The sequence below is a fragment of the Lolium perenne genome, chromosome 4, assembly GCF_019359855.2.
Source record: "Lolium perenne isolate Kyuss_39 chromosome 4, Kyuss_2.0, whole genome shotgun sequence".
Lineage (NCBI taxonomy): Eukaryota > Viridiplantae > Streptophyta > Magnoliopsida > Poales > Poaceae > Lolium > Lolium perenne.
In genome coordinates this window covers 312,840,147-312,855,860 of record NC_067247.2, presented here as the reverse complement: position 1 = coordinate 312,855,860, position 15,714 = coordinate 312,840,147, and the positions used below count along the sequence as shown (strand labels likewise).

The 15,714-nt window shown below is 44.2% G+C and overlaps 1 protein-coding gene across 1 annotated transcript; it reads left to right on the top strand.

Moving 5' to 3' along the window:
• The first annotated feature begins 2,340 nt into the window (after positions 1-2,340).
• LOC127347812 (uncharacterized) lies at positions 2,341-14,692 on the top strand. The gene is made up of 5 exons (XM_051373960.2): positions 2,341-2,397; positions 2,508-2,695; positions 2,766-2,930; positions 3,235-3,378; positions 14,681-14,692. Exons 1-5 carry the CDS (start codon positions 2,343-2,345, stop codon positions 14,690-14,692), a joined length of 564 nt encoding a protein of 187 aa, XP_051229920.2. The 5' UTR covers positions 2,341-2,342.
• Positions 14,693-15,714: the final 1,022 nt, after the last annotated feature.

The following is a 15,714-nucleotide window of genomic DNA, read 5'->3' as shown; positions in this document are numbered from 1 at the left end:
GAGGTTTTTGAAATTTCCATGATTTTTCTGGTTTGAATATGTCTAGACCTTGTTTATCAACTTGAATGCTTACTATATGACATACACAGACTATGTGCTTTGGTTTTTGATTTTTTTGAATTCTTATGCCCATTTGAATCTTCGTCAAATCCTAGGTTTGACCATGACTTAAACAAGTTTAAGACATGAATATGACAAAGTAATCATGTATCCTTCTTAGTCACCCCAAAATGAAGCTCTTGGGAGGGTTTTTAAATTTCCATGTTTGAAACGAAAAACCACTTCTCTTCACCATGCATGCTTGACTTCATAAGACAGAGTTTAGGGTTAGGGGGTAGATACATGATTTTTCAGGTTTAATACGTCTAGACCTTGTTTATCAACTTAATTGAATGCTTACTATATGACATAAGAAGACCTTGGTTTTTCAATTTTTTTTTGAATTTTTATGCCCATTTGAATCTTGGTCAAATCCTAGGTTTGACCAAGATTTGAACAAGTTTAAAACATGAATATAAAAAAGTAAGCATGTATGCTTCTTAGTCACTCCAAAATGAAGCTCTTGGGAGGGTTTTCGAAATTTCCATGTTTGAAACCAAAAACCACATCTCTTCATGCTTGACTTCATAAGACAGAGTTTAGGGTTAGGGGGTAGATACATGATTTTTCTGGTTTGAGTATGTCTAGACCTTGTTTATCAACTTAATTGAATGCTTACTATATGACATAAGAAGACTATGTGCCTTGGTGTTTCATTTATTTTGATTTATTTTGAATTTTATGCCCATTTTTATGCCCATTTAAACAAGTTTAAATCATGAATATGAAAAATTAGTCACTCCAAAATGTAGCTCTTGAGAGGGTTTTTGAAATTTCCATGTTTGAAACCAAAAACCACTTCTCTTCATGCATGCTTTGACTTCATAAGACAGAGTTTAGGGTTTGGGGTAGACAGCACGCGCCGACGCGTGGACGAAATTTATTCTCTGTCCCCCTGACATGCACTTGCCAGTGTCTTCAACAGTCTGACACGAGCAGTGAAGCTTTTATGGAGCCCAGCGGAGAGGGGCTCCATTTCTCAGCGGTAGCTAGGTGACATGGTGACATGCACCATGTCACCGTGTGACATGCGGCCTAAATCCAAATTTAAACATTGCGAAAAAATCTGAAAAAAATCATGCACGTTCACAGCTCATATTAAGATAACCCCTAAAAATTTCAGATCAAAATTCGAAACATACATCGAGAAACAAAAAAGAGAAACTTAGATGTGAATAGTCTACAGAGAAACTCAGATTTGAATTCGGGAACTATTCATGACAGATTTCTCTGGTTTGTTTCTCGATGGATGTTTCAATTTTGACTTGAATTTTTAGGGGTTATCTTAATATCTATGAACATGCATGATTTTTTCAGATTTGTTCGCAGTGTTCAAATTTGAATTTATACCGCATGTCACAGGGTGACATGCAATAGGTGCATGTCACCTGATCTGCGGTGACGCTGGGGCTAAAAGAAGACCTTTCCACCTCATTTCCTCCTTGTTTCACATATTTTAGCTTCTATTTATGCGGTGCCGTGGAGGTGGGGGTCTGGTCGTCACCCTCCTCCTCCCCACCTCATTTCCTCCACTGTCTCGCAACTCCTTGATCTACTACTCCTATCCATATACATGCCACTCAAATGGATGTATTTGTAGATACATCCATTTTAGTGGCAGTTAATATGGACCGGAGGAAGTACTAATAATATGAGGCATGTTTTTGAGCTGGCCCTGTTTAGTAGAGTTTACATTTGAGAGTTACATCTTTCTACCACCATTATTTTTGATTTAGCTTGTCTTTTGTGCCCACCATTTTATCGAGCAGGGTTAATGCAAGATCCATAGCAAACTAGCTTCTCATGACATTTTTTGGCGGAGTGCATCTTCTCATGGCGAGCTAGCGACTTTGCCACTAGAGTTTTTTGTTGAACTAGTACATTTTTTGGATTTTCCCATTTTATTTGTGCACAAGCTATGAGCCGCCCGCAATTCAGCACCATATATTGGCGGGATTTTCTAGTTCAATTGTTTTGTACTAGGATATTAGCAGGATGCTATCTTCTAGGGCTTTCATTTCCCCTATATCCAGCCCCACCCACGGACAAGAAAGGGCCTCTCTCCCTACCTCGCACCTAGTCCGTCTCGCTCCCTCTCAGTCCTCCATCCGTAGCCGACATCCACCGCGCCGGAGCCAGCTCAGCGACGCCGTCAACCACACTCCGTCCGCTTCGTCGGATCTGCTTCCCCGACTCACTGGTTCATCTTACCGGCTGGCGAGATCGGTACAAAAAGCGCCACCATGATCCACCGAACCAAAACGAACGGCCAACGCGCCACCTCCCCAGTCGACCAAGGTTGAACACTTTGTCCGGCAGCTTTTGTTATGTATTTGATTTCCGAGACTAGTTTATTGCTTGCTTCCACTGCTTGTTATTAGCATCTGTTTTTTTGTAATGCCTGCTAGATATTCCCCTCGAGAATGCCTACGAAGAATCTCGGAGGCAAAATATCTTGCAGAATAAGATAATTGCAGCCAAGCTCGGCATACTGTGGAATGGGACAAAATCACCGCACCCCAAGTCGTTGCCGAGATTTTTCACCCGTGTGATGTGCCGCCAAAAGGACGATTCCGTGGGGCAGCTGCTGAAGAAGGTATTTAGCCGCACTGCTCAAATTTCATATGTGTTGTTTGCTGATTGATTTGATGAACTTTGATTTGCAGCAGCTAGCCACTGCTCATGTTCCTAACAAAGACAGTGAGCGCGCCAGTGATGCAGACATTGGTAGAAAGGAGGCGGGATTTGGTCCTATTGTTCTAGCAAGCAATCATTTGAGGGGCCGCCTAGGATCAGCACATCTGGATCCTCCTGAGCTCAACATTAAGGAGGTAATTTTATAATAGTGTTTTAAACATGACATAATCTAATGTACTGAAAGAGATCAAACTGTCAACTGGAGTGGAGTGGTATAGATGGTAGAGATATAGATATAGATTTCAGATTTCCTAATTTTTTCTTGAAAATAGGGTCGCCCCGGCCTCTGCATCCAAATGATGCACCCACCCTTTTATTGCAATGTTTTAGACTCCATTTAAGGTTTAGAAACTCATGGGTTGCTCAAAGTGGTGACATGAATCAACCAACATATTTCCTTTTAATCTGCTGATTGATTTTATGCATGGCAAATCGCAGAAGCAAGTGACTGCTCATGTCCCTGCCAAGCAGCATTGTAGCACAGATGTCCAGAGTTCCAGTGATGCAAACGTTTGTAGGAACAAAACAAAAGGATGTGGCAATGGGGAAGCTAAGATTAGGCGTCTTCAAAAGGACTTGGATGTGGCCACTTGGCGGAACAAAGAAATGAACCGAGGATGGAATTCTACAATTCAAGATGGCCTACATGCTGTTGCTGATCTGCAGAAGCTAGTGGCTGGCAACTTGGTTACCGCTTTGGCTGATGCAGATGTCCATGAGATCAACTGGACGGTCTTGGAACAGGTGAAAGCACGAGCAGAAACTCTGCACTCATCTTTGCAGGTAGATGATTTTCAAAGGGTGATGCAAGAGCCGCTATATGAATAGATTGTTGTTTTCAGTTGATGATGTCCCTGGTTCTTTTGTTTACTTATGTGCTGGTAGTACTTAGGGGAACTAGCTTGTACAAGTAATTTTTTCCGATAAAGTTGTACAAGTAAATGGCACATGCTTCGCATGTTTGACCAATTAAGTTAAAAAGCTTCACAAAATCCTGCGTCGAAGTTGTTTCACTAAAAAAAAGAGCTCTCACGTGCAAGGCACGTGTAATTTACTAGTATATACTAGTACTAGTAGAGATGGTACACCTAGACATTAGAGATTTGTTTGTTTTAAAGATATTTTTAATTGTGTACAAGATGGAAAATATAACTTTAGGGCATCCACAATGTTGCTATTGCCAAATCTGATACGATGGTGAATTTGGCTTTGGTGTGAAATATAGCAATAGCTCCACAATGTAGTGGTTCCAAATATTTATAACGTGGGACCCGCCATCAAGCTAAAACAACACATAAAGCCAATATGGAACTACTCTCACAATGTAGGGAACTAGTTCCAAATGCCAAAAGTGAAATTTGGCATCGGAGCACCTACTTGCTCCGGTTCCTTGTTTTTCTGGTTTTGGAACTACCTCTACAATGTATGGAACTAGTTCCAAAAGCCAAAAATCAAATATGGAACCACTTTTGGCTACACGTTGTGAATGCTCTTAGCAAATTCCTAGTATTTTTCATGGTCGATGTAAAAAAAAGTATTTTTCATGGTTGATGTAAAAAAAACAAGTTTTTTTCATGGTCGATGTAAAAAAAGAGAGAAAACATGTCTCATAAAAAGCCTTATGGTTAGCACATTTTTTTTTACGGAGTAACTCTTTTTTACATAGCCCAAATTACTATTCGATTTTCCATTGAAATATTTTATGTGTATAAAGCAAGCGAAGAAGTACACATGCATTTTTCGTTTTATTCTTTTTTGACATTTTTCAAAATGTATAGAAGATGAATTTCGAAATAAAGAGATCATATGCACCCAAGAACCAACAAGCATATCCCCTTGACCCCGAACATACTCAGGGCCCTTTTGTTGTGGCTTTTTTTTTTGCCTTTTTGGCTTTTGGATTTTGGAAGCCAAAAACAAATATTATATTCTTTTGGCTTCCAAAATCCAAAAGCCAAAAAGCCACACCAAAAGGACCCTCAGCTTCAGACCTGGGATTTCGTAGGCTAGGGTTCCACAGTTTTCCACCAACCAGTAATAATTTCAACTCTGCCCCAAAATTCCCGCCGAAATCCCCCCCCTCCCGCTTCCAAAATTCAAAGCGATGTGAAATAAGTACAGTGTCGATCTTATCCCCCCGGACCGCTCAATTCAGACCTATCACCGGCGGCGCCGAACCCCGCATCTCTCTCTCACGCTTCCACCCTGCATGACCCACCGGATCATCTCACACGCCGGCGCCGGCCCACTGTCCCACTCCCACACCAGCACTACTGCCTTCTCATCGGCCACCGTAGTGACCGACGACGTTCCGCCGTCTCCCTTGCTTTTTAGCAAGCCGGAGTAGCTTCCACCTCCCCCACCCCCACCGACGACCACTGTACCATACGAGCTCCTCCGTAGCCGACTTCCACCGCCGCCTTGTCAGCGACAGTCACCATCGCCGGGTTCTCGTATCTTAATCCCCTACTCCTTCCGTCCACCGGACTGGAGAGATGGGCGCCCCCATGGTCCACGGCAGGAAACCAAAGCGTACACGCGCCCACTTCCAAGAAGGTTGATATGGCCGCATTCGTTATGCATGTGATTTCGAAAAGTATTTTTTTGCTTACTTGCACCGCCATCTCATTAGCATTTTTTTGTAATGCATGCTAGATATTATTGCAATACAGAAGAATGAATTAAAAGAGAAACGGATACGGAATATATGTAGAAGATATGCAAGCCGTGTGGGCACAAGCATTTGTAACGCTATTGCCTCTAGTGCAAACCTGAACAAAATCGGAGAAGAACCCTTTCCCCTCCCCAAAGATAAAGAACAATGTTATGATTCACAATTTGATCCTGCTGAGCCTCTTGGAGAGCTGACTCAGGAAGATGCCTTGCCTGACCATTCTCCTCAACCCCACCAGGTGATTTCTGTGTTTTTACTTTGAGATATCTGTTGCAACTTCCATGTGTTGTATACTTGTATCCTGAATCCCACCAAACATGTTCACATGCCACCTCTAGGTCTCCTTAATGCATCATATATATGTTTCAGCATGCACGTCATCCTTTACTGTTCTTCATTCTATCCCATTTGCATATCATCATATATGGGACTTCTGTAGACTGAAATATCGTTTATGTGTGCTAGGAATCTGCAGCTTCAAGTAAGAATTTCGCAGGAACCACCAATGAGAGGAAGACCATTCAATATGCACCTGAATCGGTGATAGAACAGCTGCAACCAAAAAAGAAACCTGCTTCTGCTACTAGACAGTCTCAGCGATTCATGGCACTAGTTGAAGAAAATAACGAAAATGCTAAGAGTACTGAAATAAAAAAACGTGGTGAACACCCCAAGAGGTTGAATCAGCCACCTGTTACCAATCCAGTCAACCAGCGACAATCGGCAGCAGAACCAGTTTCCACAGCAACTTCTCAGCCACAATTGGCAGCAGAACCAGTTTCCACAGCAACTTCTCAGCCACAATTGGCAGCAGAACCAGTTTCCACAGCAACTTCTCAACAACAATTGGCAGCAGAACCAGTTTCCACGGCAACTTCTCAGCCACAATTGGGATCAGCAGTAGCTGTGGTAGGAAATACTGCCCAAGGACACACTGTACCAGTCCCAGCTGACACAACCACAACTGGCCAAACACTGCTAGCACAACATCAACAAACTGTTGATGATCTCCCACTGACCCATATTAGTCCTGCCATAGACAACTCCCCTGAGGATGAGCCCCACACCGAAGAAGGTACATTTTCCAATGCTTATAGTTTCATTCTCCGTTATAAAGTTATACTTTATAGATAAATAAATAAATAAATATATATATAAATATAAATATATATATCTACCTTGATAGCTTGATGTAATGCTTAACTTTGTAGTTGCACCACGATCAAGAAAAACGAGGGGCCCAACAGTAGGGAAAATGTTCGTAGCTAAGCTTGCTGGGATGGAATCAAGATTTCGCCTTTCATCTATCGTAGGTGGCAGAAGGCCACTGGACCCAGAAGAATCTTGTAAATTAGCATCGGATGTAGGAATTTTCGTCAGAAATGAAATTCCTATCTTCCCAACATTGAAAGAGCACGTAGACACCTCTGCGCATTTTGAAAAATTAGTGCACAGGTTACACGTAAGTCATCTTTCTCTTGGTAATGTTACTCATACTAGTATACCACATTGGCACGTCCCGTTCCTTCTAGCTTGTTGTTGGCTCTATGTATATCGCACCAACGGTTTATATTGTTGTGAACAGTTAAGGTTCGAGTTCGATGAGGACCAAGAGGAAGTAAAGCATGTTCTCAACAGTCTATTCTCGGGCCCCTGTCTGCGCCAGTATCGCAGCAGGCTAAAGAAGAAATACTTCACTGGAAAGATTACTGGGAGTGTTCCAACTATATCTCCTTTTAAGCAAATGACTGACAAACAGTGGGGAGATCTTGTGAAGCACTGGTCTGATCCAAAGAATATGGTATGATTTGTAAGACTGAGACCAGATCACATCTTGGATTCTTATTTATAGCAGTGTCTCACTAGTCTCCTTTTTGCAGAATTTGGCTAAACAGAATCAGAAAAACCGCGGTAAACTACTTTTACCTAGCCGTACGGGATCTCGTAACCTTATAGTGCACATTCGGCAAAAAGTAAGGACATGTTGTTTTATACTGCTATTTAGAAATATTTTAGTAAAAGATCATGCAGAGTATATACACCGATTGTGCATCTTTTATTATGATCCTCCATTTCAACCACGTTATTAGATTTATAAATGGTAGTACTAAAATGCAGATGTTACATAATGCAAGTAAAAGGGAACCAAACAAAGAGATGACTACGCGAGAGATTTTTGAAGCATGCCGAAGAACAAACTTGAAGTGATTGGAGAAGTCGCACGTAGTGTTCTTGTAAGTCTTCTAAAAGATTGAAATTTTGTGACGACTCACATCCCAACTTGTAGGAGTAGTAAAGTACATGTCAATATGATATTATATATGTTTATTAAAATTCATGTGATGTGAATCAGACATGCCAAACTGTAGGAATAAAAGTAGGTCATACACATGATAAATCTACTATCAGCAAGTTTCTCTGTAGTAACTATCATGTTTACACATGTGTACGAACTGAATTTTTTGCAGGAAGATATGAAATTAGAGATGGCAAAACCCGGTAAAAACGGTCTGGAAAAAACCGATGAAGAATGTGTGAAGGCATTTTCTATGGCAATAAAAAAGAAAGGCATTGCCAAAAACACTTTCTTACGGAATGCTGGACTGCTGAAGTGCAAGTCCATGTCCAAGTCAAAGTATTTGCATGCTCAAGTTCTAGAGGAGCAACTCCAAGTAGAACGAGCTGCATCAGCTGCGCTAAGACTAGAAGTCGACAATTTTAGAACGATAGCAGCACGAAGGAGGCCCTCTTTGGAGCAGGTTAGGAATGCTAGTAAGTAGTAAGAAGAGTATCTGCTAGATAATTGGAGATGAACGGGGATAGTGACAGGTCATTACCTTCGTCTTGTAAAATGGTTCCTTAGTCTGAGCATATTTCGTAGATGCATTTATCTGCAATTGCTATGATCTTGGTGGTCGTTTCCTTGTTGTGATGTGGATTTTTTTTGAACCGGAACCCTGCTGATTGTTAATATTATAAGTGGATTGCCTAGCCCTTTCCATCAGTTCTGACTTGTGGTTCCGTTGGCTCGTGGATGAAGCTTGACATGGTATCAGAGCCCATAGTCTCAAGTTCGGACTTTTGGTCGCGTTGGCTAGTGCATTAAAGCTTGACACTGATGATTTTCTGTGATCCATTGATTTCCAGCTTTCTACATATAGCCCAGGTCTAGAAGCTTGTCAACTGGTCTGGTTCATTCATCGCTGTATTGAGTGCAATGAACGGAATGCTGCTTCTCCTTTGTGTTGTGCTTTGCAACACAACAAACTGTTCCTCGCTTCAGACAAAGTGCGAGTTGTGAACAAAGATACTTATGTATACTACCAAATTTCGACTCCATATAATCAATAGCTTAACAACCGTCTAATTCAAAATCTCAACACTGTAGCATATACCTCCTGCCTATTGAATACAATTATTTCACACACTGAAATATTTTGTACGCGTTTTGAATTGGAGAACATGGGAACCGACTTTGGTTTCTGATTATGACTTGATGTGACCCTAGGCCCTGGATTCCTGAGCAGAAGGTATGTGTAAAAACAAAGAGATTACGAAGTGCTAATTCCCTTTTTTTTTTGTAAGTCCTGGTGGCATTGACACTCCTTTCTTACTTGCTATATTTTTTTGGTGTTTATATATAATAGAGAATTACCAGCTTATTGTCGAACCCGTTAGATTTTGGGCAATAATGGTTACGTGGCTGCTTCTTAATTAAAGTTTATCATGTCATGTAGATGGATTTGTGAAAGATGCAGCGGGTCGTTCTTCAGATCGTCTACATGGGATTCCCATCTACATGTATGTTCATGGTTTCATGGAGTACTTCAGCTCATAGCAGCCACATACGATCCTGCAAGATTTGCATTTTTTTTTGACCTTGCAAGATTTGCATTCAATGTATCGCCAAGGCGCGTCCGTGAGAACTCTAGAAACATCTTCGTCAGACTCGTTTTGGCGCGCGCAGTTCCCGAGCGAATCCAATGAATTTTGACCGTTCTCTTAAAAAAAAGGAACTTTGACCGTTGGATCAAGCGTTGGAGAACTGATGTGCCAACGGCCAATAATTATGATCGTGGTAACCGATTTTCAACGTGATGATGAATTGATGTGACATTTGGCCGTACTAGTACGGTCTCATATTTTTGTATTACTTAGTACTTGGACTGTGGCCAAATTCGAAATCTCATTCCAGCGGCAAAACTTCCCGCCCGAAAAATACAAATATTTCACACGCTTCTAACTTCCCATTCTACCCTCGTAAAGATGACAACAATGTCCATGTATAAGTCGGTTGGTGGGGGGTCTACCCGTCATTTTTTTTCGATCACCACCTCCCTAGCTCCGGAAACCCCCCGAAAAAAAATTCATTTCCCTCACTCTCTCCTCTGAGACCACCCACCGGAACTTCCCAAGTCCCTCTCTCTCCCACCTCCACACGGCCACCGCACCGAAACATCCCCGCCGGACTTCCCTGGCCTACCCGAGGCCTCGCGATCCTCGTCATCCGGCTGTCTGCCGGAGCCGCTTCATCGACGCCATCATCAACCGGACCGGATCATCCCCGCCGAACCTCGAAACCATATACTCATCCAGCAGTCTACCGCAGTCGTTTCAGCTGCGGTATCGTCCACCCCACCGGAGCCGCTTCGCCGGATCCGTCGTCCACCGCATCGGATCTAGCTCACCGACACCACTGTGCATTAACCGGATCTGCTTCACCGGCGCCGTGCATGATCTAAACTCTTCTACTGTCGCTTTTCTATTGCTTGCCTGCAAGTTCTTGTTTAATCTTGGGGGAACCTGTTTGTGCTAACGACGCGCCGTTACGTTTTTGCAGATGAGATGAGTAACCATGAAGTGTAATGGCCGTCTCTCCAACCCCAAGTAGCACATGTAGCGTACTTCATCACCGGATCTATCAACCCCAGGAAGATCTGCTGTGACTCCCACAGAGTGCTTCTCCTAATGTAAGTCCCTTGTTTTAGCGCCATGTTCTGGGTTCAGATGCTTGTTTGTCTGAAGCTCTTTTAGTTCATTCCTAGCTATGACCGTAACACCTTGCTATTTTCTACTTCATTGCTAACTTTAAGCGATTGAACATTTTGGTTTGCATTCCCTGCTCTGTAGATGTAGCCATCATAACTTCTATCTTGCTCAGTCGTTGTTACAAAAATTATAGGTATTATAGTAACATCCTGCTATTATTTAGTTCATGGCCAATTTTAAGTAATTGCACATGTTGGTTCGCATTCCCTGCTCTATAGCTTTTGGCATCGTAACTTCTATAATTTGGTTTACATTCCCTGCTCTGTAGATCTAGCCATCATAACTTTATCTTGCTCAGCCGTTGTTACAAAAATTATGGCCTGCTACTATGTTGTTTGTGCCAATTTTTTACTCCATGAACATGTTGGCTTGCATTCCCTGTACTACAGGTGATGCCATTGTTTTGTATCTAGTTCATTGTAAGCTAACAAAGTAAGGACTTAGTTTGGCATGCTATCACTCTGCTATCTAGCCTGTAGTACAAATATACTTGTCATACTACTAGATAATAATTTTGCGTGCCATCTTGTTCTTCAAAAGCTGCATTATTGACTTGTTTCTCTGACTTGGCATGACGCTCACATATGGAAAGCTGAACATATTGGTTTGCATTCCCTCTTATACAAGTTCACAGGTGATCCCACTATATTCTGTATCTGGTCCATCCTAAGCTCCAGCATTAACTATCCTCTATGTGTTGCTCATTACAAGTTTATATCCCGAAACATCTTGATTTGCATCCCCTTCACTATAAGTTCAGGAGTATTATTTAGTTCATGGCCAAAATGAAGTAATTGCACTTGGCACATGTTGGTTCACATTCCCTCCTCTTTAGCTTTTGCCATCGTAACTTCTATTTTTGGTTTACATTCCTGCTCGTAGATGTAGCCATCATAACTTCATCTTGCTCGATCGTTGTTACAAAATTTATAGCCTGCTACTATGTTGTTCATGCCAATTTTGTACTCCCCGAACATGTTGGTTTGCATGGGACTCGACAGTAGTAAGTCTCATTGTTTCATTCTAACATGCTCTGTTATATTGGCTGTTGGTATGCGGCATGCACTCTTTGTTTGCTTATTGTGCGCATTACAATGATCTTGTTATAACGACGAAATGATGAGTTCCAAATTCTTTGGCAAACAATATTGTAGTGTCTTTGCCTTTCCATTGTTGCTGTCTTAACTTGTAATGTCTTTGTTTCAGATATAGGTGCTGCATGGACAACTTAAAAGATTTGCCGGATCCCTTCATTGTATTGCTAGGTTTAATTACCATTCAATTTCTCACGGGTTCTGTAATATTTTTTCAATGCCTTGCAGCTGATGTAATATTTAGTTAGTTTTTATAGTTCTTTCGCGCATTTTTTCTTTGGTGCTTGTGGTAAGTGAGGCTATCCGACAGAAATCAATGCTGCGTAAATATTCTCAGTAGCTAAATCACGAATTCCCATCCCTTAAACGGCCCAATTAAGCGAAATCACATATGTGCCGGCCCGCAAAATCCTAAAGCGCCTATTACGCCGGCATATAAACAGCAACTAAACGGGCTGGCCCACTTACTTATTGGGCCAGCCCACTTGATTTACTGTGGACCCCACACTTTTATTGGGCCGGCCCACTTGCTTTAAGGTGGACCCCACCCACTACTGGGCCGGCCCACTAACTAGTTGGGCCAGCCCAATTGCTTTTGTGGTGGCCCCCACATACTAAATGGGCCGGCCCTTTAAGACGAAAGTGGGACCCACCTGTGTTTTTGGCCCGGCCCACTATCTTGTTGGGCCGGCCCACTTGCTATATGGTGGACCCCACATACTAAATGGGCCGGACCCTTAACAGGAAAGTGGGACCCACCTGTGTTTTTGGCCCGGCCCACTAGCATGTTGGGCCGGCCCACTTGCTATATGGTGGACCCCACATACTAAATGGGCCGGCCCTTTAACAGGAAAGTGGGACCCACCAGTGTTTTGGCCCGGCCCACTATCTTGTTGGGCCGGCCCACTTGCTATATGGTGGACCCCACATACTAAATGGGCCAGCCCTTTAACAGGAAAGTGGGACCCACCTGTGTTTTTGGCCCGGCCCACTATCTTGTTGGGCCGGCCCACTTGCTATATGGTGGACCCCACATACTAAATGGGCTGGCCCTTTAACAGGAAAGTGGGACCCACCGGTGCTTTTGGCCCGGCCCACTGGCTTGTTGGGCCAGCCCATTTGATCAAATGTGGACCCCACGTACTAAATGGGCCGGCCCGATAGCAGGAAAGTGGGACCCACATGCTAATTGGGCCGGCCCAATAACTTCTTGGGCCGGCCCAGTTGCCTTAATGTGGACCCCACTTTGTAAATGGGCCGGCCCGATACCAAGAAAGTGGGTCCCACATGTCTTGTGGGCCGGCCCTTTTGCCTGTTGACCGGTCAAACGAGTGCATTCGGCCCGGCCCACATGCTTAGTGGGCCGGCCCATTAAAGTTTTGACCAGTCAACCTTAGAGGTTAGGCCCGGCCCACGTAACTAATGGACCAGCCCAGCCATATAGTTGACCGGTCAAACTAAGTCAGCTGGCCCGGCCCGCAAACTTAATGGGCCGGCCCGCTTAAGACGTGGCAGGCCTCGTGTGGGCCTACCATCTACCACGGGGTTTCAGCCGGTTAACGCCGTTAATCGCGATTAACGGCGTCGCCACGTGTCGGTTGCATGACGTCGGCGATCAACGGGCTCCGGAAACACTTGGGCAACGGTCCGATTTTCCGTGGCGGAAGGGCGCCCAAGCGCGACGGACCGAAAAAATCGTCGTAGGACTTTGCCTGACGCAGTTTCCACAACAGAACCCATATCGTCGGGTTAGGCCCATAGGCGACGAAAAATACCCCTTAGCGGACGATTTTGAGACGTTGTCTATCAGAACTTTTCTTGTAGTGAATCCGGGGGCTAAACCGGTGAAGCAAGCTATGAGACGCTTTGGAGATAAGAAGCGCCGCGCCATAGGAATGGAATTAGCAAAGTTACTAGAGGCAGGTTTTGTAGTAGAAGTTATCCATACTGATTGGGTCGCAAACCCCGTCCTTGTACCCAAAAAGAATTCTGAAATACTAAGAATGTGCATCGATTACTCCGGCTTGAATAAGCATTGTCCAAAGGATCCGTTCCCCTTGCCGCGCATTGACCAAGTCATTGATTCGACAGCAGGGGCAGAACTTCTGTGTTTTCTTGACGCATATTCCGGGTATCACCAGATCTGGATGAAGAAGTCCGACCAAAAGGCGACCTCGTTCATCACTCCGTTCGGCACTTACTGATATGTCACCATGCCTTTTGGTTTGAAAAATGCAGGTGCCACCTATCAGCGTACGATGCAGCAGGGCTTGAAGGACCAAATTGGCCGGAACGTACACGCTTACGTCGACGACATCGCGGTCATGACCCGGAAAGGATCCGACTTGATCAGCGACCTCACAAAAACCTTTGGGAACCTCCGCCGGTACAAGATGATATTGAATCCGCTGAAGTGCGTCTTTGGCGTTCCAGCTGGAAAACTCCTTGGCTTCATTGTCTCTCACAGGGGCATTGAAGTTAACCCAGAGAAAATCAAGGCAATCATGTGCATCAAAAGGCCAACTTGCCTCAAAGATGTGCAACGACTAACTGGTTGTGTTGCAGCAATCAGTAGGTTTGTTAGCCGTCTTGGCGAGAAGGCGCTACCTTTGTACAAACTACTGAAGAAAACAGACAAATTTGTCTGGGACGACGCAGCAGATGCAGCACTTCAGGGGTTGAAGGAAGTACTCACCTCCCCACCTATTCTAGCAGCTCTAGAAGAGTCAGAGCCTATGCTCCTTTACCTGGCAGCCTCCAACAAAGTCATCAGCCTCGTCATCGTGGTGAAGCGAAAGGAAGAAGGTCACGAGTATGGAGTCCAAATGCCAGTCTATTACATTAGCGAGTTACTGACGGAATCCAAACAAAGATATCCTCACTTTCAAAAGCTAGCCTATGGCATGTTCCTAGGTAGCAGGAAGCTGAGACACTACTTCCAAGAGCATCCAGTAACAGTCGTGAGCAAGGCTCCGCTGTCAACGATACTTAACAACGCTGACGCAACAGGACGTACAGCAAAATGGGGCATTGAATTATCCGCCTTCGACATCAATTACAAAACCAGGACTACGGTTAAATCCCAGATCTTGGCAGATTCGTCGCAGATTGGACAGAAGCTCCGGATGCAAATCTGGAGCCGGAACCTAAAACATGGATCCAAGAGCATCAAGGCTCAGGAGCCAGAGTCACCCTGAAGTCCCCTACGGGAGAAGAACTGCAGTACGTTCTGCAGATTCACTTCGAAGCTACAAATAACATGGCAGAATACGAGACTCTACTACACGGGTTGCGCATCGCTAAGGAAATTGGGATCAAGCACATCATTTGGTGCGGAGATTCCGACCTGGTGGCACAACAAGTAGCCGGAACCTGGAACGCCAGAAACTCCGTTATGGCGGCTTATAGAGACGAAGTTGACGAGATAGCCAAATGCTTCCTCGGATACATAGTCAAGTACATCACGAGAGACGATAACGAAGCGGCAGACATGCTATCCAAGCTCAGATCCGGCAGGAAACCAATTCCGCCTGGTATTTTCCTGGAGCACCTACGGATACCCTCGGTGAAGGGCGCTAACTCGGAAAACCCAGACGTGGCAGTATCTCCGGCTAAGGAAGTGATGGCTATCATTCCGGCCTGGACCCAGCCTTTCCTGGACTACCTCATCAATCAAAATTTGCCAGAGGACGAGGTCCTCGCACGACAGATCATCAGAAGAGCACGGTCCTACACAATCGTTGAGGGACAGCTCTACAAACGAAGCACAACTGGGGTATTTCTTAAATGCGTCTCCAATAAAGATGGCATTGAAATCCTCAGGGAGATCCGTGCAGGGGATTGCGGGCATCATGCCGCCCCCAGGTCCCTCGTTGCCAAAGCTTTTTCTGCTTGGATTTTACTGGCTCACAGCTAAAGAAGACGCTGAAAAGCTGGTAAAAACTTGCCGAGGTTGCCAGTACTATGCTACTCAACCAAACGCTCCAGCCCAAGAGATGAAGACCATCCCTATCACCTGGCCGTTTGCGGTCTGGGGCTAGATATGGTTGGAAAATTAAAGAAATCATCTCCTGGCGGTTTTGAGTACCTCCTGGTCGCTGT

Excerpts from the sequence above, each read along its gene's own strand:
- LOC127347812 (XM_051373960.2), top strand. The coding sequence starts at position 2,343 with ATGATCCACCGAACCAAAACGAACGGCCAACGCGCCACCTCCCCAGTC. Across the intron at positions 2,398-2,507 it reads CACCTCCCCAGTCGACCAAG|ATATTCCCCTCGAGAATGCC; the intron begins GTTGAACACTTT and ends AATGCCTGCTAG. Across the intron at positions 2,931-3,234 it reads CTGAGCTCAACATTAAGGAG|AAGCAAGTGACTGCTCATGT; the intron begins GTAATTTTATAA and ends GGCAAATCGCAG.